Source organism: Bos taurus, chromosome 5 (assembly GCF_002263795.3).
Source record: "Bos taurus isolate L1 Dominette 01449 registration number 42190680 breed Hereford chromosome 5, ARS-UCD2.0, whole genome shotgun sequence".
In the NCBI taxonomy this organism is placed as follows: domain Eukaryota; kingdom Metazoa; phylum Chordata; class Mammalia; order Artiodactyla; family Bovidae; genus Bos; species Bos taurus.
Window position 1 is genome coordinate 103,167,372 of NC_037332.1, and position 27,678 is coordinate 103,195,049.

Consider the following 27,678-nt stretch of genomic DNA (forward strand, 5'->3'; position numbering starts at 1 on the left):
CAGTAAGTATTTATAGGTCAAATTGGCAGGGTTACCATGAGATTGCTGGTCAATCATCATTTGTTGGGCCTCATCATTAACCCACATTTGCCATTGAAGTAATTGTTGAGGATTTAGAACCATCTTTGCTACTTGAAAAAAATCATATGGCATCCAATGATCAGCCCATCCTCTGAGGAGTTCTACACAGTAAGGAGAAGCAGGTCCATACAGAGTGCATGCTTTCTTAAAGCTGGACAACATACCAAAATCTAGACCAGCCCAAGCATTCTGGCCTTGGGCAAGCTGATCAAACTGTATTGGGAAAGCGAAAGCGCAAGCAGGCATCTCCCGAGGAGGAGTGAAATGATTAGTACGAGCAAAGTTAGCAATTGCTGTTACAGGCGGAGCAGAAAGAAAAACCTCAGGTTTGGGCTGTTCGCTGAATGAAATGACCTTTGCTCTAAGTGGTTTCAGTTTTGACATATCCTGTATACATACATCTCCAAGCTGTTTTTCCAGGGATTGTGTCTGATTGAGCATAACATTCTTATATTTCAAAGCACCTTGCATATCTTGTTCCTTAAGCTCATATTCATGTAAAGACCGAATAGTCTCTACTTCCAAATCAACTTTATGCCCTTCAATTTGTTCTATGACAGCCCGTATGAATGACCATGTAACCTTGCCGATATGCTCACAAAACATTATTCTTAACCCTTTTCCATATGTCTAGATAGAGCATCCCCTCCTCTGGGAACCACAGATTATGTTCCAGTAAAATATGATAGCAGTCATTCAACTGATCTCTTAAAACATTAACACCATTTTGTTTCAAAAAGTGATGCATTATAGAAATGAAAGGAATCTTACTGCTATGTTGTCCCATCCTGCTTACCTCTTTCTGCAGGGCTCGCCACTTTGTTCAGTCTTCCTTCAAGTCCCTGTTCGTGGCGCTACTTGTGGGGATTTTTCCCCGGGACTTGGAAACGGCGAACCTGAAAGAACAACACTTGGACAGTCTCTGCAAGGACTGACAAGTTTATTTCTGCAGTCAAGCCTTTTTATAGGAGCAAGGAACAAAGAGCTTAGAGCATACGGCCAGCAGAACACGTACAAGACTAAGATATAATCAGTAAAAGATACTTCAAGGAACAGTGCATTCTTAACCACTCATGTATTTATCTATGACCCATTTTCTCAAGCAACGTCTTTTATATTTAATTGTTAAATCTTGGCGCCGAGCATAGCCAAAGGCAGGAAATGTTCTTCAACAATCAGTACACAATGCCTGGGTACTTCTGGCCCTTCGTCATTTCCCCGAGGACTTTCTCCTTCAAGGCTATTTTGCACCGCGCCTCCCAACACAGCTAAGGTATAATGAAAGTTTACTCATGAGTTTGCTGCTGCTACTGCTAAGTCTCTTGAGTCGTGTCCAACTCCATGCGACCCCATAGACGGCAGACCACCAGGCTCCCCCGTCCCTGGGATTCTCCAGGCAAGAACACTGGAGTGGGTTGCCATTTCCTTCTCCAAGGCATGAAAGTGAAAAGTGAAAGTGAAGTCGGTCAGTCAGGTCCGACTCTTAGTGACCCCATGGACTGCAGCCTACCAGACTCCTCCATCATTGGATTTTCCAGGCAAGAGTACTGGAGTGCGGTGCCATTGCCTTCTCCATTCATGAGTTTGGCTCATAATAAAATGAGTTATATTGAAAAACAGAAAAGAACTCACACTTGCTGTATCTACATCTCTGTGATGTGTCACCTCTTCTCATCAAGAGACAAAGTCTATTTCTTCACACCCTTGAATTGACATTTCACGTATAATTTTGTAAAATAAGTGATTTGCCTTGACCAGTAAAAAGTGACAGAAGTCAGACTGTGTAAGCCCCAGAGACTTGGTCATAAAAGATCTTGTAATTCCTATTGGCTCCCTTTTGACACCCTAAACAATCATGGGCCCTGCATGAACCATCAGATGACTGTGGGCAGCCCCATAAAGGGACCCAAGTAAGTACAGCAGAACTACCTGGGCTGCCAACCCTCAGATCATGAGAAATAATCAAGCACAGAGCACCTGATTTTAGAGGGGTGGGGTGGGGTGGGAGGTGGGAGGTAGGTTCAAGAGGGAGGAGACATATGTTAAAAAGAAAAAAAAGAAGAAGAAATCAAGCATTGTTGTTATTTTAAGCCACTAAGTTTTGGGGTGATTTTTGGTTTTTGGTTTTTTTGCAGCAAGAGAAAATTAATACATCTTTTCCAGAGTTTGTTGTGGTCCACATAGTCAAAGGCTTTGGCATAGTCAATAAAACAGAAATAGATATTTTTCTGGAACTCTCTTCCTTTTTCAATGATCCAACGGATGTTGGCAATTTGATCTCTGGTTCCTCTGCCTTTTCTAATTCCAGCTTGAACATCTGGAAGTTCACGGTTCATGTACTGTTGAAGCCTGGCTTGGAGAACTTTGAGCATTACTTTACTAGCGTGTGAGATGAGTGCAATTGTGCGGTAGTTTGAGCATTCTTTGGCATTGCCTTTCTTTGGGATTGGAGTCTGACACAACTGAGCAACTGAACTGAACTGAACTGACCTGAACAAAATCTAAATATCCAGCCAAACTTTAAGTACACTGGCTTGTTGAGAAGTTTCCTAGTTTAAAGGGCTTCCTTGATAGCTCAGCTGGTAAAAAAAAAATCCGCCTGCAATGCAGGAGACCCCGGTTCGATTCCTGGGTTAGGAACATGCCCTGGAGAAGGGATAGGCTACCCACTCCAGTATTCTTGGGCTTCGCTTGTGGCTCATCTGGTAAAGAATCTGCCTGCAATGCTAGAAGACATGGATTTGATCCCTGGGTTGGGAAGATCCCCTGGAAAAGGGAAAGGCTACCCATTCCAATATTCTGGCCTAGAGAATCACAGTCGGACATGACTGAGCAACTTTCACTTTCACTCACTTTCTAGTTGGAAAATGAAAGTACAGTCTACACAGCTACACTCCAGTTTGCCCAAATATATTAAATATATTAGTGTCTCCTATGAACTAATAGTCCATAAGACTAACTCTTTTTTTAAATCTTAAGTTCCCCAACCAGGGATAGAACCCAGACCAGACCCTGGTAGTGAAAGCATCAAGTTCTAACCACTGGACTTCCAGGGAATTCCCATAGAACTAAATCTTAAAATGATGAGATTTTCTACTTGGAAAAGAATTTTTCAAATGAAACATTGAAATGCTTTGAATTTTAAATCCTTTGATTAGAAGTAAATACTACATTGACAAGAAGGAAAAGACTAGACACATATGGACGAGTGTATATAAACTAACAAATTCTTAATAATTTTCTAAGGAAAAAAAAATATCCTTTAAAGGGCTTTTGAATGAAAATAAAGAAATGTTACTTTGGTTTTATGATCTCAGGGTTCCCGCACTGTTCCCAAAAAAAAGTTCAAAAGAAATACAAATGGACAATAAGCTAATGGGCAATCAGCCCATAAAAGGCTGAAGAGAAAATAAAAATGAATACAGAAGATTTCAGGTCTAAATTCCCTTCAAATGTATTGTTGCAAATTGAAAGATATTTTAAAATCTTCTTGTCCTAAGATCTTAAAATCAAAAAATAGAAGTTACAATAGCAAAAATAAATAAGAATTAAATTTTAATCCAAATTAACTCAAATTGAAGTAAATTGGTATATGAACTTTGGACATACAAGATTTCTGTATATTTTTGTTCTGATTTTTCCCACATTATAAAATAAAAATGCAAATATGGCATTAACCCTTATGTAAGACTTTGAATTTTTCTTTCTAGAAGCCTAGATTAAATGAAACATCCTAAATTACTTATACTTGCTGTAGAGATAAAGTAAGTTATTACCTTTGTCATTATTAAGAGCATATAAAAGTATGTAGGTGGGCACATGGATGTTTAAATAAGTTTATTCTATTAATGTTTAAATTTAATAATTCAAATAATGTCTTTTAAAATGATTTTCTTAATCTTAGTCATTAGTATAAATTCCATAGACTACTAACTTAGCCCATTTGCACAACCTGAGCAAAACTTTAAGATGCTGCATTTGGAGTCACAAAGAGTTGGACACCATTTAACAACTGAACAACAAGGGTTAATACCAAGTTAGAGAACAAGTTGGAATCCAGCAACACTAAGTATGCAGGTGATACAAATCAGTGGGAATTCTTACACACTGCTGGTGGTAATGGAAGTTGGCATACTTAATTTTGAAACAATTAAGCATTGTCTTATAGATTAAACATTCATAATTCTACTCCTTGGGATATACTCAAAAATCTCTTGCCCATGTGCACCAGGAGGCAGCAACAAGAATATTTTATAGCAATAATTCATTCATTATAGCCCAAAGTGGAAACAACCAAAATATTAATCAACAGAAGGATGAACAAAGAACTTGAGTAATATTTGTGAACTGCAGCTCTGCACCAAAATAAGAATGGTTGCAAAATACAATGTTGAATAAAGGTAAGCTAATCTCAGAAAACTACAACAGAATATCATTTTTAGAAAACTAAAATAAACACATTACTGTTTAGAGAAGCATAAATGTGTGATAAAAGTATTTTGTAAAAAGTAGGATAGTGGTTACTTCAGAGGAAAAGGCAGGGAGATAAAACAAAGGGAGGCACAGAGTTTCAATGTTATTGATAGCATTCTTGTGAAGTTAAAAGGAATTTTTTGATTGTGTTCATAAATTATATGTTAAATTGAATGAAGTCTTTGTAGCAAGAGTTACATAACTGATCATTTTAAACAATGAATAAGGAAGGCTCAGTTACAATTTAGTAACTGATGGGATGTGGGAGAGAGGGAGAGTTGGGAAGAAAGGTTTCCAATCTGGGAAACCAGAGGGGAGGATGGTTTTAGTTATTACCTAATTGCATTAGTCAGGAAAAGCTAGATGCTGAAAGAAACACATTAGACCCACTAGGAGAAAGATTTGGGTCCCAGCTGTATTTACTCCCAGCTTCCATTCACTCCTCAGTTTACCAGGCAAGGTCACTGACGGCATTGTAGGTCCCTTGAAAATCTGGCTGTTCTCCTTTGTCTAGTATATGAGTACTCTGATATACAGCCATAGGTCTCTTCAGAGAGGATTTGGATAATATTTATTGAATATATTTGTGGTAGCATTGCAGGATTCCTTTCAAAAGAAAGTAGCTTTCCTTTCAATCAATAACTAAGACCTTGAACCTGGTCACAGGATCATGCTTTTCCATCGCAGCAACTGACGTCAGCACGTTGCAATTCTCTCTTGGACTATCCACCACTCACTCCATGGAACGCTACAGTCTGTTAGTCATTGCCCTAGTTTCCTATGGGTCAGGGTCATCTGATTTCCACTCCAACCTTGCCATCTATTACAGTGATTATGGCTGCCTTGCTCTTATGATTAACTGTTTCCAAACAGCCTCTGCTATTCAGAATCCTACCATCATCCCAACTGACGCTAGGAAACACAGTTTTCAATTAATCTTATATGGGGCTCAGTAGAGCTTTTAAGATTAATTAAAAATTGTGCTTCCTGGTCTCAGTTGGGTTGGTAGGATGCTGTAAGAGCTTTTTAATTGAGCCATGAGCCCCAGGACAATTTTCATTATTCATTTAATTTACTTATTTATTTATTCTTCTTTTGCAGTTTCTAAGTTTTACACATTAGATTTCCTAGATCTGTCATCCCAATCCCTTGTCTTTCCCCTCATTATTATGTCTGCTTTTCTATAACTTTCTACCGTTTTTGCTTGCTTTTCAGACCATTAGTTTGGTTCTCAGTAGTGATCGTCCTCCTTTGTTTCTCTATTGCATTTTCACTTAGAAAATCGTGTTATTAATCTTATGGTTACCAGGGGCAAAGGGGGAGGATAAATGGGGAGATTGGGATAGACATGTCAGATCAGATCAGATCAGTCGCTCAGTCGTGTCCAACTCTTTGCGACCCCATGAATCGCAGCACGCCAGGCCTCCCTGTCCATCACCAACTCCCAGAGTTCACCCAGACTAACGGCCATCGAGTCAGTGATGCCATCCAGCCATCTCATCTTCTGTCATCCCCTTCTCTTGCTCCCAATCCCTCCCAGCATCAGAGTCTTTTCCAATGACTTTTCCAGAGTCAACTCTTCGCATGAGGTGGCCAAAGTACTGGAGTTTCAGCTTTAGCATCACTCCTTCCAAAGAAATCCCAGGGCTTATCTCCTTCAGAATGGACTGGTGGGATCTCTTTGCAGTCCAAGGGACTCTCAAGAGTCTTCTCCAATAACACAGTTCAAAAGCACCAATTCTTCGGCGCTCAGCTTTCTTCACAGTCCAACTCTCACACCCATACATGACTACTGGAAAAACCATAGCCTTGACTAGACGAACCTTTGTTGGCAAAGTAATGTCTCTGCTTTTGAATATGCTATCTAGGTTGGTCATAACTTTCTTCCAAGGAGTAAGAGTCTTTTAATTTCATGGCTGCAGTCACCATCTGCGGTGATTTTGGAGCCCAGAAAAATAAAGTCTGACACTGTTTCCACTGTTTCCCCATCTATTTCCCATGAAGTGATGGGACCAGATGCCATGATCTTCATGTACACACTACCATATACAAAATAGTTAAGTAATAAGCACCTACTGTATTTGGGGTTCCCTGGTGGCTCAGTGGTTAATGATCTGCCTACCAATGTAGGAAACATGAGTGCAAGCCCTAGGTCAGGAAGATCCCCTGGAGAAGGAAATGGCAACCCACTCCAGTATTCTTGCCTGGAGAATCCCATGGACAGAGGAGCCTGGCAGGATACAGTCCATGGGGTTGCAAAAGAGTCAGACATGACTGAGCAACTAAACAACTGTATAGCACAGGGAACTCTACTCAATAATCTGTAATGACCTGCACGGGAAAAGAAAAGAATGCATATACATATATGTATAAATGATTCCCTTTGCTGTACAGCAGAAACTAAGGCAACGTTGTAAATCAACTATACCTCAATAATTTAAAAAAAAATAAAAATGTTTTTTAGTCCAAAGAAGTCCTTTTGTGCTCTATTGACATTTTCTTGAGAATCCTGTGTGTGGTTTGTGAAGTTCTCTTCTGAGTCTCTTATCAGTTGGCCATGGACAAGCTCTGTTCCAATACTCTCCCCCTTCCTCCTAGCCCATGTAAATGAAAGCAGGGCCAACAAGCATGCAACACCCCCAGTCACCAGGGAGCGACTCGTCATCTGTCAGTGTCCTCTGCAACACCTTTGATGGTCAAGGCAAACCCTGCTCCATCAGATTCAGCATGGATCCTGAAGGAGCTTGGCTTCTTGAGATAGGGGCCAGGCTAGGGGTGGGGGTATTCATGGCTGAGAAAAGATTATTTTGTTTGGCTGATTGATCCGGGGATCGGTTCGACTTCTGTCCCATTTAGCATGAGAAATAATTGTGCATGCTTATTTAATGAAATGAAAGAGCCAGTTGTTGTTCAGTTGCTCAGTCGTGTCTGATTCTTTTGCAACCCCATGGACTTTAGCCCTCAAGGCTTCTCTGTCCATGGGATTTCCCAGGTAAGAATACTGGAGTGGGTCACCACTTCCTTCTCCAGAGGGTCTTCCTGGACTAGGGATTGAACCCACATCTCCTGCATTGGCAGGTGATTCTTTACCACTGAGCCACCAGGAAAGCCTAAAAGAGCCAGTAGGGAGGGAGAAATTAGATGAATTTTTAGGCAAATATATCCAGTCTTGGGGCTTTAAACACCATCTATATAAATAAGACTCAAATTTATATACCAAGCCCTGACTTTTCCCGAGACTTACATATACAATTCATCTATCGATACTTGATGTCTATACTTGGAGAGATCTCTGCCTCCCATCTCACGTGTTTCGTATAGAACCTACTATTTTCCTTCCCAAACCTGCTCCACCCAGTTTCCCCTTTCTCTGTTGAGGGCAACACCATTCCTGCAGTTGTTGAGGCCAAAAACCGAGGAGTCAGCCTTCACTTCCTGCCCTCACCCTCTAATCCAATCCAGCAGCAAGTTCTAACAGCTGTACCTACAAAATCCGTCCCATTTCCTGTATCTCTCTGCCACCCATCCCTATCCTCACACCATCTCCAGCCTAGACCCTGCAACCAGAGCTGTCTTTTTTATTTATTTACTATTTTTGGTTGTGTTGGGTCTTCCTTGCGGCACGGGGTTTCTCTAGTTGTGGTGAGCAGGAGCTACTTTCTAACTGTTGCTCGGGCTTCTCATTGCAGGGGCTTCTCTTATTGGGGAGCATGGGCTCTAGGGCACGCAGCCTTCAGTAGTTGCTGCACGTGGACTCAGTAATTGCCACTCCTGGGCTCTAGAGCACCGGCTCAACAGATGTGGTGCAAGGACTTAATTGCTCTGCAGCATGTGGCATCTTCTCAGATTAGGGACCAAACCTGTGTCCCCTGCATTGGCAAGCAGGTTCTTTACCACTGAGCCACCATGGAAGCTCCCAGATTTTAAAACTAAATCATACCATGTCACTTTTCTGCTTAAAACTCTCTAGTGTTTTCTTGTGGAATTTAGAATAAAATTGAAATTCTCCACCATAATTAAAAAGAGCCCAGCTATCATGCTCCTGACCACCTCCACCCTGTCTGCTACTCCTCCTCTCCCTGCACTCCAGCTCCTTCCCCTTGGACTGCATGGGCTCTTCTAGCCTCAGATCAGAGACTTTGTCATTCCCCCTGAGACCTCGACCAGGCTCCCACCAGAACCCCTCATATCACTGGCTCCTCCCGCACCCACCACTGCTGGCTCCTCCCACTCAGACCACCTCACGACAAAGGCCTTTTCTGACCACACTATCTAACATTGCCCCCACAAACCCTCCACTGTACTCTCTAGTGCAATGTGCGATTTTATTTCTTCAAAACACATTGACTGAGGTTTTCTTTTTATTTGCACATTGTATTAGGCTGCCCTGGGTCTTAGCTGCAGCATGAGAAATCTTTAGTTGCAGCCTGTGGGATCTAGTTCATTGACCAAGGACCAAACCCAAGACCCCTGCACTGGAAGCATAGAGTCAGCCACTGAACCACCAGAGAGGTCCCTGAGGTTTTATTTACTTGTTTATTCTGTTGCTCCTTCAACTAGTACATTAGCCATGAGAGCAGGGGCCTTGTCTGCCTTGTGAATTGCATCCCTGGTACCCAAAAGCATCTGGTTCATGATGGGGGCTCAATAAATACTGGCTGAATTTGACATGGCCTCAGGCATCTGGCCCTGATGATAAAAGCATCCACTTGGACATCTTCATGCTGCCAAACACAAGGCAGAGCAGATCAACCTGGAGATTTTACTTAAACCAGAAGTCAACTCAACTCCTAGGCTATTTACTCTGCCAGACATTTCTCCTTATCTCCACACCACAAACTTCTGCATCAGCCTGCCCAGCCCACTCCCAGGACTGTGGGCCCTGCACCACTGCCCTTCAGAGACCCAGGTGCCAGCAACAGATGCTCTCCTCCCCATAATGTTCTTTTTCTTTTTTTCTATAACAGTATTACACACGCACTAAAGAAATTTGTAAATTACAGAGAAGTATGACAAAGCAGGGCAAAAGTTGCTCACAATCTTGACACATTTAACATACTGGGAATTTCTTCTTTTCAATGCATTTTCTTCTTGAGATAACTTGTAAAATGTTTGCTAACCTTTTCTCATTATATTGTTAGCTTTGTCATTGGATATTGTTCCCTAAATATAACTAAATGGCTAAATAATATTTCGCTGTCTGGATTACTGAACCAGTTCTCTTTTAGACATTTCAAATTCTAACATGGCTGTAGACATTTACCTCCAAATATAAATATGCATATTTTAAAATTTTTCCCTAGGATAGAGACCCATCTTGATATGTCTCTAGTTTCTGATAAAACCCAGCAGAGCCAGCATTGAAATGCTGGCATCTCAATGCCCTAAGTATTGAAAAAGACTACTGAAGTCTTTCCATGTGATAATTTGTAATAAAAAATACCAAGCAATTATATTGTACCCCATATTTTTCTGTATTGAAGTAACACAAGTAAAAAATTGCTAAACACCTGACTCTCCTGCTAAACCATCAGCACCACGAACACAGGGACCCTGACCATCTCATTCGTGTACCTCCTGTGTACTAGGTGCTGAATAATTACTGGGTAGATGCTGGGTAATCGATGTTCCACTGAGAATTTGAAAGATAAAGAGAGAAAAACTGTTGAACACCAACTTCCAAACAGCAACTCCCTTCCCAGCACACCAAATGCACACCCAAAAGCAGGACTCAAAGCCATGTCAGTTTCATTTATTCTTCATACAAATATTTTACAGCTTTATTTTTTAAATCATTTACACATATTCATACAAAGAAAAATAAATTTCAGGATGGAACCTTGGGAGCATGGTAGTTTAAAAACAAAATCTCTCTGGTCATTAGCTACTGAAGACAAGGCAAGCGGCTTCATGGCCACCTCAGGCATTTTGGGGGTGAGTGTGTCTCTTGGCAGAACCCATGCTCACCCTCCCCCTGTGGAGGTGGTGAGGGGGAAGAAGGAAGGCAGAGGCTCAAGGTAAAGCTGAACCCCCTCTTTGTTGGGGATCTGGCATGGTGGCAATTTCTGAACCGGCTTTCCAGAAGAACTCGCAGGTCGTTCTAAGCGGAGGGGGATGGCCGCACTAGGGACAGTCCTCGTCCCTGCTCTGTACTCCCTCCACAGGCCCCAGACCAGAGCCCTGGACCTGAGCCCATCTTGTTCCTTCAAGGCTCAGTCCACAACAAGCCTTCCTCCCAACTCCCCCCACCCAAACACTCTGCAGCAACTGACCCCGGTAGCCCCTGAAGACCCCTCCCGCAATGATGCCCATCACTGTGTGCAGCAGCAACCAGGAAACCCAAGCTGCAGCCAGGGGAGGTCCAAGGATGACAGAACCACAAGTACCCCTAAAAACCCGGCTCCACTGAGCCAAATCAACACTTCAATCTCACATGCCACCCTAGACACGGTCATCACAGAGGTGCTCGGTAGGACCTGCCCCACACCACTGCCTGAGGAGGCTGCGTGATTATCAATTCCTGGGAAAGGTCGGGGAAGGACAGATGTTACAAATGTGGCAGACCCATCAGAAACGGCAGCTGATGACAACAGTTACCCTCTATCTTTGGGTCCTAACCAAAAAGCAGCACCAAGAAAGGGCATGATGAGCAGATAGGGAGCTGGACGGACAGCCCTTGAATTACCAAGGGCTCCGATGACACGGCTCCTTTTCCTACAATTATGCAGGAACTAGAATGCAGACTACCCACCCCTACGCGGAGGTGGCCCCTGAGAGGCGGTACCGCTTGTGGTCATCAGCCCACCCCCTTGGTAGGCCCATTTGGGGAGAGGGAATCATGTCCAGCACAGGGACCCCTCCAGCAGACACTCGCAGGGCAGCTCATCCCACTGTCACTGGGGCAGGCCGAACATCGCCAGGAGGGTGGGCAGGTCCCGGGCATCGGCTGCCCCGTAGGCATCACTCTGGCCTAACATGGACAAGGCCAGACGCAGGGTGCTCCAGATATTCTCTGACATGGCGCCCCCTTCACCCCGAGGGCCCCGACTCTTCCTCTGCATGTTCAGGGCCTCCAGAAAGTGCTCCACAGCCTCCCTGCAGGGCAGAAGCATGAGAGCTGGTGAGAGGACACCCAGGGAAGGAGGCAAGTCAGTGGGCGAGGGGAGAAAGCAGCTGGGCCTGGTGGTCAAGTAACAGATCAGAGTAGCCAGGGCCCATGGCAGGGAGGAGTTCATTCATTCATTCATTCACTTGTTCACTCATTCATTCATTTACTCAGTCACTCATTCATTCATTCATTCATTTGTTCGTTCACTCGTTCATTCATTCCCTCCTCAGCAGACACTCTTACCGGTGGGCCCCAAGGTTGATACAGCTTATGCCCAGGTTGTAGCGAGACCGGATATAGCCAGGCTGGAGCTCAAGGGCCCGGCGGTACGCAGCTACTGCTTCTTCACTCTGGTTTCCATTAGCCAGGGTGGCCCCTAGCTTATTCCACAGCAAATAGTCCTAAGACAGGGATGGCCAAGGGTTAGAAACACCAGCCAGGCTCACATCCAACTCTGCCCCATCTCCCCACTCTATTTCTCTAGCATGTTACGATCCCATTCCTGTCTCCACAAGTCACGACATTACCACTCACCCTTGCAGACTCCCCTAAGCCCAGATGAGCTTGGACTCCCGCCCTTCCCCTCCCAATTCTCCCAAGGAAACCAGGACGCAGAACTGGAAGGAAACACCCCGTGACACTGAAGGTCCCATCAAATGACTTCTCCCTGGGACACGGAGTCAGGGCCTCTCTCCCCTCCTCCCCAGATGCTCACGTCGGGGCGGACGCTGAGTGCAGCGGTGAAGCAGTCCACCGCCTTGTCATACTCCCCACTCAGGTTGAAGAGCACCCCCAGGCCACACTGCACGTCAGGGTCGATGGATGTCGGGTCCAGGCGCACAGCCGCCAGGAAGAGCTCTTTTACTTCAAGAAATAGGGAGCTGGGTGAGGAAGACAAAGATGCAGAAAGGCAGGTGGATGGATACATCTATATTCCCAGTACTCCCTTCACTAACCCACGATGCATCTGTCCACCTGCACCCTTCCTTCCTTCCAACCCTGAGTCTCCCAACCCTCCAGAACTGAGCGGCAATCTACCCCAACTTCCACTGTTCAGGTCCTCCCTCTCCCTGGTCACCACCTGCCACCCCAGGAGCCCCTGACTCACTCAGACAATAGGGACCCCAGGATGCGCTTGCTGGAGCCCAGGCCCACCCCACCGGCCCCCTCTTCCCCGGGTGCCACCAGGTGGGCATAGGCCGGCGTGTAGCGTAGCCAGTCTCGCAGGGTCTCACAGGCCTGCCGCTGCAGGGACTCATTGGTGAAGCTCACAGCCAGTGCCATCAGGGCCGTCCGGTTGTCTGGCTTTAGCTCCAGGCACCTGTTTGGACCAAGAGGGACAGGGCTGGTCTCAGCAGCAGCACCCTGCAATCCAAGCCGAGTTACCTGCCAACTCCCTCCATCCAGATACAGAGGAATCCCCTACTGGTGGGTCATTAATAAAGTCACAGATCTGAGAAAGGGGACATTTCAGCAGCTGAGGAATCAGCCAGGGTATGGAGACAGTTATTCCCAAGTTCACTCCAAACCTTAGTGTTTCATCATGAGAAAACACTTGTTAGTGGCCAGAGAGAAGACCAGGACATGTCGTTCTAAACGCTGTTTGCAGAGCTCCAAGACCACCTCACCCCTCCCCGACCCGTGCCCCCTCTTCAGAGTACTCACTTTCGCAGCGCACTGATGGCTAAAAGTTCTTGCTCGTTCTCTGCCTGGGTGGTCCCCAGATACTGCCAAGCCTAGAGAGAAGGTGCCAGATTTCATCACCCGTGTAGTCATCATCCCTTCCTCTGGCTCCCCAAAGACTCACCATCTCACTCCCAGGCCCCCACCCAGACCCTAACCCTTGTGCACTACCCACTTCAGGGCCTCCCTCAAGACTGGCGGAGCCCTCTCTAATCAGGTCAGAAGGAGGAGCCACTCACTTCCATGTGCTTGGGGTCCTGCTGCACAGCTGCCTCGAAGAGCAGCACGGCGTTGGGCAGGTCCCCCTCCTGGAGCCGCCGCAGCCCCTCCTCAAAAGGCTGGGGGTGGTCCCGCAGGGGGTTCTCTTCCTCAAAGTGGTACCCCTACAAGGAAGAGGAGCCAGGTGAGACCCGGTCTCAGAAGGTGGAATCCCAGAGGGAGCTGCTATGGAGCAGTGGGAATGAGAGATGACAACCAAGACAGGCAAGAGGTGGAGAGGAAGTGGAGGGCCTCCACAAAGGGATCGGAGAAATGCTGGCAAACACTTCATGTCATGAAGGAGACTGTCCGCAACCACAGTGAAGTCAGCCCACGCTGCTACCCTGCTCCCAGCAGCTGGAAAGCCTGGCAAACTCTGATCCACACTGCAATTAAACTTTATTTTTAGGAAGTCTTTATCGGCTGATATTTCCACATCCTTGACTCCTCAGCACTGGACAGAGCACATTTCTTAACAGGATCTGCTTAGGGTATGAGATAAGCTCTCTTTAGCTATTCAAAGGGCATTTCTTGTTATCTTGCAATAGTGAGATAATATATAAAGGAAATGTGATTTGAGGCTCTGCTATTCAATTGCAACTCTCACCCAGCTCGCAGAGTCCTGTGCGTACTGACAGGATAGTATTCAAGCACTTTGAAAAACTTAATTTATTCTCCAGTTTCATTCTTAAAAGTTATTAGTATTAATCTGTATCTGATAATAAATGAAAGCTAAATTCCAAAATCCTGCGGGCAGAAAAGGCTTCAGAGTCACGTCCTGTTCTAGTGGAGGTGTTCTCATTTGAGGGGTTAGGATGCTATTGTGCTGAGTTCTGTCCCGGGGCTGTCCACGCAGCAGAGAGGTGTTAGGTAAACTGGATTCCTAGTAAGCATGTGACTGTGACTAGGGAACAAAACGCTCCTTTGAGGAGAGCAGGGGTCACCACCACAAAACAACACACCAGAATGAAAACAAGATACAAGACACAGGGCAAGGCCCTTTCTAAGTACAGTTAAGGACAAACCAGAATAAAACTACGAAATAAGAACATAGATGAGGCCATTCTTCATTATAATTGTGAAAGAGATCAAGAACCAGAAATCCTTAAATCCTGCCAGCAAAGTTCTAAACCACTATAAGCCATCAGATGCAAATTATTTGTGACAGATAAAAATTAAATAATTACAATGGAGATTTAAGAAACACGACATACGGGAGATGGACTTGGGATGTTGTTGTTTCTCAGTCACTAAGTTATGTCCGACTCTGTGTGACCCCATGGACTGTAGCCCGCCAGGCTCCTCTGTCCATGAGATTCTCCCAGGGACAAGAATATTGGAGTGGGCAGCCATTCCCTTCTCCAGGGATCTTTCCTACTCAGGGATCGAGCCTGGTTCTGCATTCCAGGCAGATTCTTTACTGTCTGAGCCACCAGGGAAGCCCATAACAACCTACAGATGCAGGGTAAGCTTGGGATCACTGTTGCAGCCTAAAAAGTCTAATCATTAGGCCTGATCCACTGTCTGGTCTGCTCAAACTTTCATAGGATCATACTGCAAAAACAGGATCACTACTAAGTACAGTATATCCCATCACAGAATTTTCTCCTTCATTTTAACAGTCTACAATAGCTGCTCAAGGTATGGCTGCAGTCTTGCAATTTAAGGACCATAAATAAAAAAATTTACATTCACAGACCCATGAATTTACTTGACAGAGTCAGAGCCACATCTGAAAAAAAAAAAAAAAAACGCTACTACTGACATATAATTCAACAGCAAAAGGCAGATAAAATCCGGATTGTTCATATGTGATAACAAAGTTTAGCATATTTTTGTGGAACATTAATTCAAATGCTTCTAATCCTAATTTTGCAATATCCCACCCGAGGTATCAATGATGTCAAAACAGGGTTCAAGAATCTAAAAACAGGGACTTCCCTGGCAGTCCAGAGGTTGAGAGTCCGCCTTCCAGTGCAGGGGACCACCTGGTCAGGGAATAAGATCCCACATGCCCTGCAGCATGGCCAAAAGAATAAATTAATTTTTAAAACAATAAGTAAATAGATACTACGTTAGAGGGCAGAGATGGCCTACTTCCTAACATTTTCTACCAAAGGAGCTATCAATGTTCTTAAAATGCTTTCAACCAACCTCCAAAGCAGAGCTCCTTCTTCTGTGCTCTTAACGCATCATGTACAAACCCCTATTTCAGGTACTATGTCACTTATTACTGTTATTAACTTTTATATCCCAAGAATAAAGAATACTTTCAATGATTGGAGAACACGGAGTGACCCTAATGGTAAAGAATCCACCTGCCAATGCAGGAGATTTAAAAGACACAGGTTCGATCCCTGAGTCGGGAAGATCCCCTGGAGAAGGGAATGGCTACCCACTCCAGTATTCTTGCCTGGAGAATCCCATGGACAGAGGTGCCTGGCGGGCTATAGTCCATGGGGCCACAAAGAGTTGGACACCACTGAAGTGACTTAGCACACTGGGAGTAATCCAAGCTTCCTTTTCATGGAAGGGGGCTCAAGAAAATGATTATTTAAATGTGGGTACCCTTCAAATTCAGGAGTAAAGGAGAGACAATAAAAGAAGGAAACCCTGCAACGTGAAAACAGCCACTTCTCACCTTGTCATAGGAAGCGGATGTGAGGTCGTCATGGTCAGAGAGCCAGGGGTGGGCCTCAGCGTCACGCTTTGCCATCTCCTCCAACTCTGCCTGCAACTTGTCCCAGAAATCGACATCAGACTGTAAGGGAGGGAGGGCAGATAGGGAAGAAGGTCCATTGTGACGGCCCCGGCCCGCTCTCAGTGCAGTAGCTCTTCCTTTCCCACGTGTCTCAGATCACCGGAAAGCTTTCCTTTGCTGCTCTTCCTAGATGCTGTTCCCAGATCCTGACTCAGTGGGCTGGGAGGCCCAGGAAGTGCTGTTTTCGACAGGCACCCACACCATCCCATGGCGAAGGAAATGGCAACCCACTCCAATATTCCTGCCTGGAGAACTCCATGGACAAAGAAGCATGGCAGGCTACATTCCATGTAGTCGAAAAGAGTCAGACACGACTGAGTGACTATCACTCACACTCACACCCCATCCCAAGTAATTCTGACACAGATGATCCAGAATGTTACGAAATACTGCTACTGCTGCTGCTGCTAAGTCACTTCAGTCGTGTCCAACTCTGTGCGACCCCATAGACGGCAGCCTACCAGGCTCCTCCGTCCATGGGATTTTCCAGGCAAAAGTACTGGAGTGGGGTGCCATTGCCTTCTCCATCATCTCTGATGCTGGGACACCCACTCTCTCCAGAGGAGCATTTCCTCCTGGCTTGGTCACACTTCGCCAGCTGTTCTCACCTCTATGGCCGACTTGGCTCGTTCAAACTCCATATCGAGGGCAGACGTGTTTACTGGTCTTGTGAACTGGTCAACCCAGGCCTCTGACGTACCCTGTAACAAAGCAGGCTGGTCATAGCACCACCACCGATTTTCTACCCACTAAATGCCCAGTGAACACCCATTAGATACCACCAACCTGGGCACTTCTGAGAAGAACATTCTCAGAATCTCTTTCCCGCCCACTCAGGACCTGGATGCTACCAAACAAGCTGGCAATAGGTTCCCTTCACCCTCTGGGACCCCTGAGCCCACGGCCGGGGGCACCAGCAGCTCTGGGGTGGGGCTGGGAGGTGACAGGAGCCTACCTGCTGCTGAATAAACTCTGCCGCCCACTGCTCTGCCTGAGCTCGGCCTGACCCTGCGCCGGACTCCAGGGACACCTGCCCCTCGCCAATCTGCCGCACGAATTTCAGGAACTGGGGCACAGAGACATACACGGGCCACTTGGGAGAGGACTTGCAGGTGTGCCCTCTCGACCATGCCCAGAGGAGCCTGCACTGACCCCTCCCCCTGAGGACCACCTCTAGCTTCAGACAAGGTATGCTAAGGACCCTGGAAAAAGCGGAGAGCAAAGAGAGGGGGATCTCTGGCTCTAAAGATAGGAGAAGACACAGAAAAGACAGAGGGTTAGCAGGCAAGGAAGTGCGGGCAACAAGACTGGGGGAAGAGGCAGGGCCCTAAGTCTCTGTGCCCCAGAGAGGAAGGAGTGGACCCCGGGTCCCAGCTCTTTCTCTTTAAACTAAACGGGGGTAAGGGAAGGGTTCCCCTGACTTCTCAGATGAAGCAGCAGTGGTGAGATGCAGCTCACCTCAGAGTTAGCCAGCTTGGGGTCATCCACCTTGGCCACAAAGTCACTGGCTGTGTGCTGCAGGTCCTCCTCAGGCTGGTATTCATCATACCTGGAACAGGCGAGGATGTGCTAACTGTACACGCGGGTCTGCCACTACCTTGCCCTCACTGTTCCCCACTCCTCGCCTGCAGTAGAGTTCTCATCGGGGAAGAGAGAGGGTGTCCACACTCCCACAAATTCCACTTTACATTAAAGAAGGACCTCTGGGCAGGAGGGGCAGAGCACTAGCTACGTGCTTCTACCTCTCTCTTCCCCAAACCATCTTTGGGACAGAGAGAAGGAACAGACAGTAGCAGGCTCCAAATTAAAGGGAAACAGGTGCGTCAGATAAAGCTACGAATTCTTGGTACAATAGTTAGGGTTCTTGATTCAGTTACATTTGAAACATAAATAAACTGGGGTAATTGTACAAGTGGAAGCCTTAGAGTAGGTAATGAAGGGGCTGCAAGTAGGTTTGAGGATGTAGATGGAGGAGCTTGGGGGGCACAGGAGCAGACAGGGGGTTGAGGGAGGGGACTGTCCAGTGCTCGTTCCACGGGGCCCATCCAGAGAGAAGAGGCTGGACTCACCAGCGATCAGCGGCAGCCGTTCCCTCCGGCTCTCCCAGCCACAGCTTCTCCTCTGACTGCTCCAGGTACTCCTCAGCCCAGCGGGCCGGAGACACAGACAAAGGGTCTGCAAGGAGAAGAGAGGTGGGCAGTCAGCAAGGGAGTAGGGAGGGGAGAACATGAACCAAGTCAAGGCAGAATCCCACAGACACCCCTGGTCAAAAGAAAACACTACCAAGTTTTCAATATCCAACCTACTCCCCAGGGGCCTGGGGGACAAGTGTACTGAGCTGGGGACAGGAGACCAAATGAGGTGGCTCAGGAGAGGGGTATGGACCAAACACTTTTTGTTTGAATACAAGAGTGCTCACTAAGACAGCAGGCACCGGGCCTCCAGCTTCCTCAAAGGTGATGCGGGGACCTCAGGGACCAGGGAGACATGAGCGCTCCCACTCCTTAATCAAGCCTCTGTCTGTCCTGTCTATACAGTTCACGCCCTCCAGGGCACAGGAGGCTCGTATTTCATCCTAACATAATGTACCACCAAGAGAATCTGAGGAGCAGAATGCTGAGCCAGACCTAGAGATGTATGGGCCCACTCTGCCCACTGGGTCTTTTTTTTTTTGAGATGTAACATACAAACACGAAAGTACGTAGAGTGGGCCAGACTTAGGTGTGCTGCTTCATTAATTTCTACCTATGAACACACTCCAGATGTGTGTTCATGGACGGCATGGACTGTCTCCTGTTCCCTCGCGGGTTCTCGCAGGCCCCCACTACCACCCCACCCCGGGATAAACACTATTCTGACTTCTGTCACGTCTGACTGGTTTTGAGAGCTATGTTTTTCAGTCTAATTCCAGAAATTGTCTTAGAAGCTCTCGTGACAAAGGTTGCACCAAGGCAATCTCAGAATAAACATAACAAATGAGGCTGCTGAACTTTTCTCAACCTGCAGGACTTTGCTCTTTTCTATTCTGAGGCCAGAAATAAAAAGAGGGACAAATTAAAGGATTTAAAGGGGCCCTAAGGAATTAGTACACGAAGTGAAGGATGGGCTTGTGGTCTTCTTTCCTTCCTGCTCAGCCCTCTTGCCCTTACACATGGTCATCCTGTCTTTTGAAGCTCTGTCACCACTTTTAACACCAAGGAGGCAAGTTGACCTTCTCAGTATTGATTTATAACAGAACTTTCTATTCCATTGAACTGACACTCTGTCTGAATAATTTCAACAAGCTAATCTCAACATCTGAGAAAACAATGCCAAAATCTGAAAAAGAAAAAAAAAAATCAAGACACAGGTATCACCTAATCATAAATAATGAGTGACTTATTAGCAATAAAATGAAAGATACAGTTGACAACTTTTTTGATCATGGACTTGGTCTCTTAATTTCAAGAGCTCCTAACATTTATATCCTGATTTCCCTCACTGGCTTTTACAGGCAACCTTTCTCTTTCCTTTGCCCCAGCTAGACTGTTGGCTCAAGTCTGGAGACCTAATAAGGAAATGCCTAATACCCCAATCCTGTTCTGTTGAAAAATAACCAGTCCCTTCTCCTTACCCTCCAGTCATGCCTTCAGCTGGAATGTTTCGCAAAAGCATATTCTGGCCACAAATACCCCTCGAATTACAGAGAACACCAGTTCTGTGCAATCCTCCTTTACAGGACAAGAAGCGACAGAAAAAGTACGAAATGACCCAGACTCTACAATGGACAAGAAGTAGTTTAGGAAAAAAAAAAAAAAAATCCCAGAGATGCATCACCATCAAAGAGCCATAATTTGGTATTTAACCATACTGGCCATGAGATTCAGGATTTTCTGGCATTGGGAATCTACTCCAACAAAGGATGTAAAATAAAATAATCAAAAAAATACTACCTGGCCTTCAATGCTTTTTGAGAAAATCTTATAGAAATCCAGATCCATGTGCTTGCCTGTGAGATTGAAGGAACTAAGGCCTGCTGAGTGGGAGGGACTATCCAAAGTCAGGAGATCCTAGAGTGATACCCAGCAACCTAACCTAGATACCAGACATCTGACTCAGAGCCTCCACCTCACTTCAATTCTCAGTGTGTGTTCATCTCATCTAGAAACATGAACACCAACTCAACAGTCAAAAACTCAGAATTTCCTACCTCTATCTGTGGAAGTTTCCACATCTGCTAAATAACACAGTGGTCTAGAGGCAGGTTCTAGGGCCTTCCCTGGTGGTCCATTAAGAATCCGCCTTCCAACGCGGGAGACACAGGTTTGATCCCTGATTCGGGAAACAAAGATCCCACACGCTGCGCAGTAACTAAGCCCACGTGCCACAACTACAGACCCCGCACTCTGGAGCCCTCTTGACATGACCAGAGAGAAGCCTGTGTGCCGCAACTAAGACCTGACACAGCCAAATTAATTCATTACATTTAAAAAATAAAAAAAAAAGAAAGAAGGCAGGTTCTAGGGTCAGCCTACCTGCACGCGGATCCCAACTCTATCACTGACTCACTGTGCGTCTCCTGCCCCAAGTCTCCCTCCCCACGAATCAGTCAACCCCCTAAGTTTCTAAGTCCTTATCTGTGAAATGGAGATAATAATAGCTACCTCACCAGGATTCTTGTGAAGACCAGATGGGATAATGCCAGTGTAAAGCACAGAGTAACAAGTATTAGCTACTATAATCATTCCTGTCGGCTCAAGGCAAAGCCATACAAAAGTGGAAACATCACAATGAGATTGTTATTTCTTTTATTCCACAGCCTTTCTGCTGCCATCAAGGGGAGATCTATCGCCAATCACCATCTGCTAATTCTGGCCACTGGTCTTCCTATGAAGAGCAGGTTTATCTCTCATGACTGTCATGTAAACCCCACACACCATGTTACCTGAGGCAATCTAAACTCAAAACCCCTTAAAGATGTTTCTCTTCTCTAGAGCTGAGCAATCACAAGATGGATAGTTATTTGGCCCACAAGATTGCTAAATAAGGGGGGAGGGTTGGAGTTCCGTCAGGAAATACATCAGACTCAAAAATGAGCTTCACGTGGTAATGGAATAATTCTGAATCTTGATTGCAGTGATAGTTACACAAATCTGCATGTGATAAAACTACATGAAACTATAAACACACAAATAAAAGTACGTAAAACTGGTGAAATCTAATAAGATACATCAGATCAGATCAGTTGCTCAGTCGTGTCCGACTCTTTGCGACCCCATGAATCGCAGCACGCCAGGCCTCCCTGTCCATCACCAACTCCCGGAGTTCACTCAGACTCACGTCCATCGAGTCAGTGATGCCATCCAGCCATCTCATCCTCTGTCGTCCCCTTCTCCTCTTGCCCCCAATCCCTCCCAGCACCAGAGTCTTTTCCAATGAGTCAACTCTTCTCATGAGGTGGCCAAAGTACTGGAGTTTCAGCTTTAGCATCATTCCTTCCAAAGAAATCCCAGGGCTGAGTTCCTTCAGAATGGACTGGCTGGATCTCCTTGCAGTCCAAGGGACTCTCAAGAGTCTTCTCCGACACCACAGTTCAAAACATGGATCATGGCAATTTTCTGATTTTGATATTGTACATAACGAACAAATGCAAAATATGACCAATGGTGAAAACAGAGGTAAAGACACACAGAAACTTTCTGTACATGTTTTTTGCAACTTCCATAGGCACTATATTTCCAAATACAACATTAAAACAAGAAAAAATGGTTTCTTACTAAATTCTGGAATCCTTATAATGGAGACTTAAAAATATTAAAGATTTAAAGAATATAACCTTCTCTCAACTTGAAGTCTACTTATCCACAAAGAAACAGGCTATGTCACTACTCTGAAAATATCAGCCATAAATGCTATGAGGTTAGTGTCCAGGGATTCCACATCCACGGATTCAACCAATTACAGATGGAAAATATTCAGAGGGGGTGGGGCAGGGGAATTCCAAAAAGTTCCAAAAAGCAAAACATGAGTTTGTCCCATGCTGGCGACTATTTACAAAGCACTGGCACTGTATTAGATATTAATAATTAATCCAGAGATTTAAAGCATATGGGAGGTTAGGTTCTATGCAAATATGATGCAATTTTATATAAAGGACTTGAGCATCCACAGGGGTCCTGAAACCAAATCTCTGCAGATACCACAAAGGACTGTACTAAGAAGTCAGTTCCCTCTAGTTCTTTCTGCCAGATCTCAACTTTTTCATTCAATAAATCCTGAAGGGCCATTACATACAAAGCAATATATTACTGCAACAGAGCATTTATACGAAGATAGATCCCACACAGCTCAACTTTCCTTTCCAGTTTTCCACATCCTTGCCTCCAGGAAACAAGAGGAGGAAGAGAGAGATCTCCCAAAGAGAATTTAACACGTAAGACAGGTCCAATACATTTTTCTAAAGTAGCTCTTCATTTACAGGATAAGGAAGATTTCAATGGCTCCAAGCACTTGAGTAATTGTAATAACAAAAATCTCATCAATAATAACTAAAAACTCATCCTGAGTTATCAAAAATGACTGATGCTCGTGAGTTATAACAGAAGTATCTCTGAAATAAGAGCACTTAAAGCTAAAATTTGTACAAAAAGGTGAGTACTAGTCTGGTGGAGGGAACTTTGTAGTTAAAGCTCAGATTTTCCAGTTGAGGCAATTCCAAAGAAGATTCTCAATGATAGTGTAATGGTTCTAAGTACGGAGCTTGGAGTCAGACATAAGTTTGAATATCATCTCTGTTACTGAATGATAATCAGACAAAATATTAACCCTTTCAAAACTCAATTTCCGTGTCTATAAAATGCGGGCAGAATATCTACCTTTTGTCACTGTGAAGCTCAACTGGCTTTGAGAATATGAAGTGCCCAGAAACCAAGAACACTCACTGTTCTTCCTTAAACTCCAATTTAAAAGAGGGAAAGGGAGTCATGATAAAAGAGACCAGCAGCTTTATTTTATTTTAGTTGCTAGATTTTGGGGGTTTTCTCCTGTGTGTAGAGGAAGGCCTATCTTTAGGACAATAAAAAATGACTGGGGGCGGGAGGTACCCATGAGGTCATTAATCGTGTCATGAAAATTCAGTAACTATGATGACAGGAGGACCCTGAGAGGCCAGGATCTTTGTGACTTTCTCCCTTTATCTCTCTTGTTATTCTTGATTTCTTAAGTGGAAATAGCCTAACAGTGCTCACTTTGAGAGCAATCAGGAAAAGCAAAGCTGAAGAGAAGGCCCTTGCTCAGGCCTGTCCTCAGACAGGCTGAGGGGAGAAGAAGCAGTCCCACGGGGTATGATGACCTTGGACAACTCAAAAATGGAATGTTAGGCTGGGACCCTGAAGAGCTTAAGATGCAGGCCTGGCAGTACAGCATAATGGCTAAGCCCACCAACTCTGGAATCATTCAAACCCAGAGTCAAATTCCAACTCCACCACTTACAAATCCATGATTCCCTGGGCAAACTACTTAATCCCTCAGCCTCAGTTTTCTTATCTATGTACTAAGAATAAAAACAGTAACAACCTCAAGGGTTTTCGGGGAGATTAAATGGACAATGCATTTAAAGCACTGAAACAAAGCCTAGCTCATGGCGAAGTAAACATTAGCTCATATTATTAATTTTTATTATCATCACCAAGACCGTACACTTCAAGCCTTTGAACTCCACAATTCCACTTTCCAAGGCTCCAACCCTGCTCAGGACAACTTAATGCCAGAATCCCCAGTGATGCCGTGAACAGCTCTTTCTTCCTAGGCAACACTGCCACCCATCCAATCTGTGGATCTCTCCACCAAACTACAATAATAAAGTTCCAGGTAACAAAGAAGAAAACCTAACTCCTCATGTTCTCTCTCTCCTCCCAGTCTCTTAACCAGTTCAAACCTACTCCTCTGCATAATATAAGTTTCAATTCCCTTTTACCATCTAAGAGAAACCTGGTTCAGTGCCCTATAGAAGAGAGTCGAGTTCAGAAAGGTCATAAGCAGCTGAAATCACTCTATATAGATGAGGGTTTAAAAAAAAAAAACAAAAAAAAAACATGAATGAGGATAACAGTGTAGAACTCTGCCCCATAGGAACCATTTTAGATTTTCCCATGACAAGCCTCACCTGTAACCTCAGAGATGAACTCTTGGGACCAGTCAGTCTCATTATACTCCTGAGTGACATCCACAGCATCTCCAGCTGCGAGAAACTCCTGAGCCCAGTTCTCGGACAAGGCCAAGTCTGCCACACCAGGGGCTTCAGAGAGAGAGAGAGAGAGAGAGAGAACTGAGGAAAATACACATCATTCCATCAGGCCTCAGGAACCCTGTTGTTGCTCTTGTTTAGTCTCTAAGTCGTGTCCGACTCTTTGCAACCCCGTGGACTGTAGCCCGCCAGGCTCCTCTGTCCATGGGATTCTCCAAGCAAGAATATTGGAGTGGGTTGCCATTTCCTCCTCCAGGGGATCTTCCAGATCCAGGAATCAAACCCGCATCTCCTGCATTGGCAGGCACATTCTTAACTGTCTGAGCCACCAGGGAAGCCCTGAGTACATGTGAAAACACTCTACTCTATTTGTCTCCTTCTATAACTCAGCTCCCCAATATCAGCGGCTTCCAAATACAAAATCCCCTTGTCTCCATCTGCCCAGAAAACAGTGATTCCCCTCCCTAACACCAGACCCTGGACCCACCTCTCTGGGGTGCCTGGCGGAAGTTTGACTGTTCAATCTCCTGCATCTCGGCCAGGAGGTCATCCATCTTGAAGGTCTGAGGGGCACGGGACACGAGAGGTGCATTCTGGTCCTGGAGGAACTCAGCCACCAACTGTCAGAAGAGAGATGGTAAAGCGAACCCAGCAAGAAACAGGGGCCCATTCCATGAGGGACACAAACGTCAAACACAAGGAAAGGGAAACCCAGAACCCATAGATTTGGAAACGCTCAAAGAATACTTAAAGCGACAAAATTCTGTAAAGCAATTATCCTTCAATTAAAAAATACATAAGTTAAAAAAAAACAAACAAGAAAGCTGAGGCAACTCTCATTGGATCAGGGAAGCCTGCAGACTGAAAAAAGAGTGAGCCAAGTTTAAAGTATGAGCAAACAAAAAATGAGACAGGAGAGACTGGTATATTTACCTCATCTTCAGAAGCTACCCCCAAAGGCTTAGAGACCTAAGACAAAAGAGAGATGATATGGTAAAGTAGTGAAGACCACAGACCCTAACTCAGCCCTGGGTAAAAATTCCAGCTCTTCCATTCATATGACCTTGGGCAAGTGACAAAACTTCTCTGAGCCTCAGTTTCTTCATCCACAAAATGGTTGCCTTCCTCTATACAAAGTCGTTCAATGCCTAATACAGTAAAGCTGACTCATCAGTAACTGCTATTATTTGAAACACAATAAAGCAAGCAGTTATCCCAAAGCGTGCATCTGGACCCTCCATCCCAGGTTTCCACCTCAAAAGCACTCACCGCTTCCGAGGCTGGGGCTCCTGGCGGCCAGGGGCCGGGCCTCAAGCCTTCCTGTCGAAGGGCCTTGTCCTGGGTGAAGTGCCCGGCCAGCTTCATGAGTGGGTTAGCACCCCCACATTCCGCCTCCACCAGCTCCCGCATTGCCATGGTGACCGCCGGCTCTCTGATGGGCAGAGGTTTGGAACTGAGGTCCAAGAGCCAAACCCCTCCCCAACCCACAACTCTGCCCGTATCTGGGGAAGGCAGGCAGACGTCCGTCCCAGGTGATTGGCCGCGGGCCACTGCGCCTTCTCGGCTTGCCCCCACCTCTGCCAGGAGTCGGGGGGCCGGTGCCCTCCTGCCGCCCCCCTCAAAGGCTACCGCGCTCCGCCGGGGCCTCTCCAGCGGCCTCCACGACTGCGGTCTCAGGCAGCGGGACAGACGGCGACCGCCCCCCCACAGACGGGCCTGGACCCCAAGGAACCAAGGGGGACCATTCCGCAGCTGAGCTGTACGCGGACACTGGCCGGGCAAGGAAGAGGGGGCACGCCGCGGGGCAGTCAGTCCAGGCCCCCACACCCCTGTCGCCCGGCGAGCACCGCATGGGGGCCATTCCCCCCCCCTAAGTCACCTGGGCCCCACCCCCTGTTCGGCCGGTCGTGGCCCACCCCTCCAGCGCTCCTAGCACCCCATCTCTCCCGCCCCGGTAGCAGCTCAAGCCCCGCCCCCGCTCCCTGCGAGGACACCGCAAGGGCGGGGGGAAGACCAGGAAGGTGTCCTCGCGCCCCTCGGGGCCCAGAGCTCACCGCCGCGCGCGGAGCCGCCGATCAGGCCCGGCACCTGGTGCTGGCCGGAGAGCACTGGAGCGGAGGGGGCGGGGAGCCAGGGGCGGGGCTAGGGCTTAAAGGGGCAGTGTCCGTCGCGCGGCCGCCGCTGCCCTGCGGAAGCTGTTGAAGTGGGCGGGGCTTTAAGTATGCGGCGCAGCGTAATGGGCGGAGTCATGGGTCTTAAAGGGGAAGTCTTGGAACGTCGACTAGGCGAGTGTTCGAAAAGATCGTGGACGCTAGGACATATTTGATGTAAATCTTAAAGAAGAATGGAGCTAGGCGGGCTTCCTGGTCTTTGTGGGGAAGCCGAGCACGCGGATCGTGGACTCAGATCGTTCTGCCTCTTCCCGGGGGGCGCACTGTGACTCCGGCATGTTCCCTCCCTTTCTAGGTCTCGGTTTTAGAGAAAGGCCCTAACGCAGGAATAGTGGAGGTCAAATCCGCGGCCTTCCCCAGCTTTCCAGGCCTTCCCCAGCCTTCCAGGCCTCCCCGCTTCCAAACTGCCCCTAGCAGGACAGCGTCACAGTTTCCATGGTGACAGAGGCCTGCCCCCGAATCCCTCAGCCACATCTGCGTATTGGGGAAAATAGCACAAAATGACAAATTCCGGTGACTAAAATAGGGTCCAACACATCCTGAGACTTCAAGCTGGTAACCTACAGGGAAGGTGCACAGTGAGTCACTTCTCTCCCCTCCTTCCTCCGTCGCCACCTGTCAAGGTCACCGTGGTGACCCTATTCCCACGGTGCCAGACTGGGAAAGCACAACTATCAATGCAAGAAACGATTTTTAATCACAGAATAACCCTCAGGTCCCACCATCTGCCACAAAATTGACCCTGGTGTCAAAACCTCAAGGACACTGGAAGACAAACCCTGAAATCTCACCGGCTTCCAAGTCCCAGGGTGTCCTGACGTCATGAAGAAGGGCAGGAGGTGCTCAGGGCTGTGGACAGTTGAGCAAGGACAAGTTAGTGCCAAAAGGAAAAAAAAGAGTACCATCCCAGCTTAGGGTG

The 27,678-nt window shown here is 46.3% G+C and overlaps 1 protein-coding gene across 6 annotated transcripts; it reads right to left on the bottom strand.

Moving 5' to 3' along the window:
• Positions 1 to 10,285: 10,285 nt before the first annotated feature.
• Positions 10,286 to 27,669, bottom strand: PEX5 (peroxisomal biogenesis factor 5). 6 transcript variants are annotated; one of them, XM_015471305.3, is made up of 16 exons: positions 26,643 to 26,698; positions 25,858 to 26,020; positions 25,522 to 25,557; positions 25,076 to 25,208; positions 24,508 to 24,639; positions 18,434 to 18,539; positions 17,823 to 17,913; positions 17,320 to 17,430; positions 16,973 to 17,065; positions 16,245 to 16,340; positions 13,585 to 13,728; positions 13,328 to 13,398; positions 12,771 to 12,983; positions 12,378 to 12,543; positions 11,906 to 12,063; positions 10,286 to 11,649 (listed from the first exon to the last, which is right to left on the bottom strand). In XM_015471305.3, the coding sequence occupies exons 2-16, from the start codon at positions 26,002 to 26,004 to the stop codon at positions 11,448 to 11,450; spliced, it is 1,899 nt and encodes a 632-aa protein (XP_015326791.1). In that variant the 5' UTR covers positions 26,005 to 26,020; positions 26,643 to 26,698; the 3' UTR covers positions 10,286 to 11,447.
• Between the last annotated feature and the right edge of the window lie 9 nt (positions 27,670 to 27,678).

Excerpts from the sequence above, each read along its gene's own strand:
- PEX5 (XM_005207137.5), bottom strand. The coding sequence starts at position 26,004 with ATGGCAATGCGGGAGCTGGTGGAGGCGGAATGTGGGGGTGCTAACCCA. Across the intron at positions 18,540-24,507 it reads GTTCATCTCTGAGGTTACAG|ACCCTTTGTCTGTGTCTCCG; the intron begins GTGAGGCTTGTC and ends TTCTCCTTGCAG. Across the intron at positions 17,914-18,433 it reads ACGGCTGCCGCTGATCGCTG|GTATGATGAATACCAGCCTG; the intron begins GTGAGTCCAGCC and ends CGCCTGTTCCAG.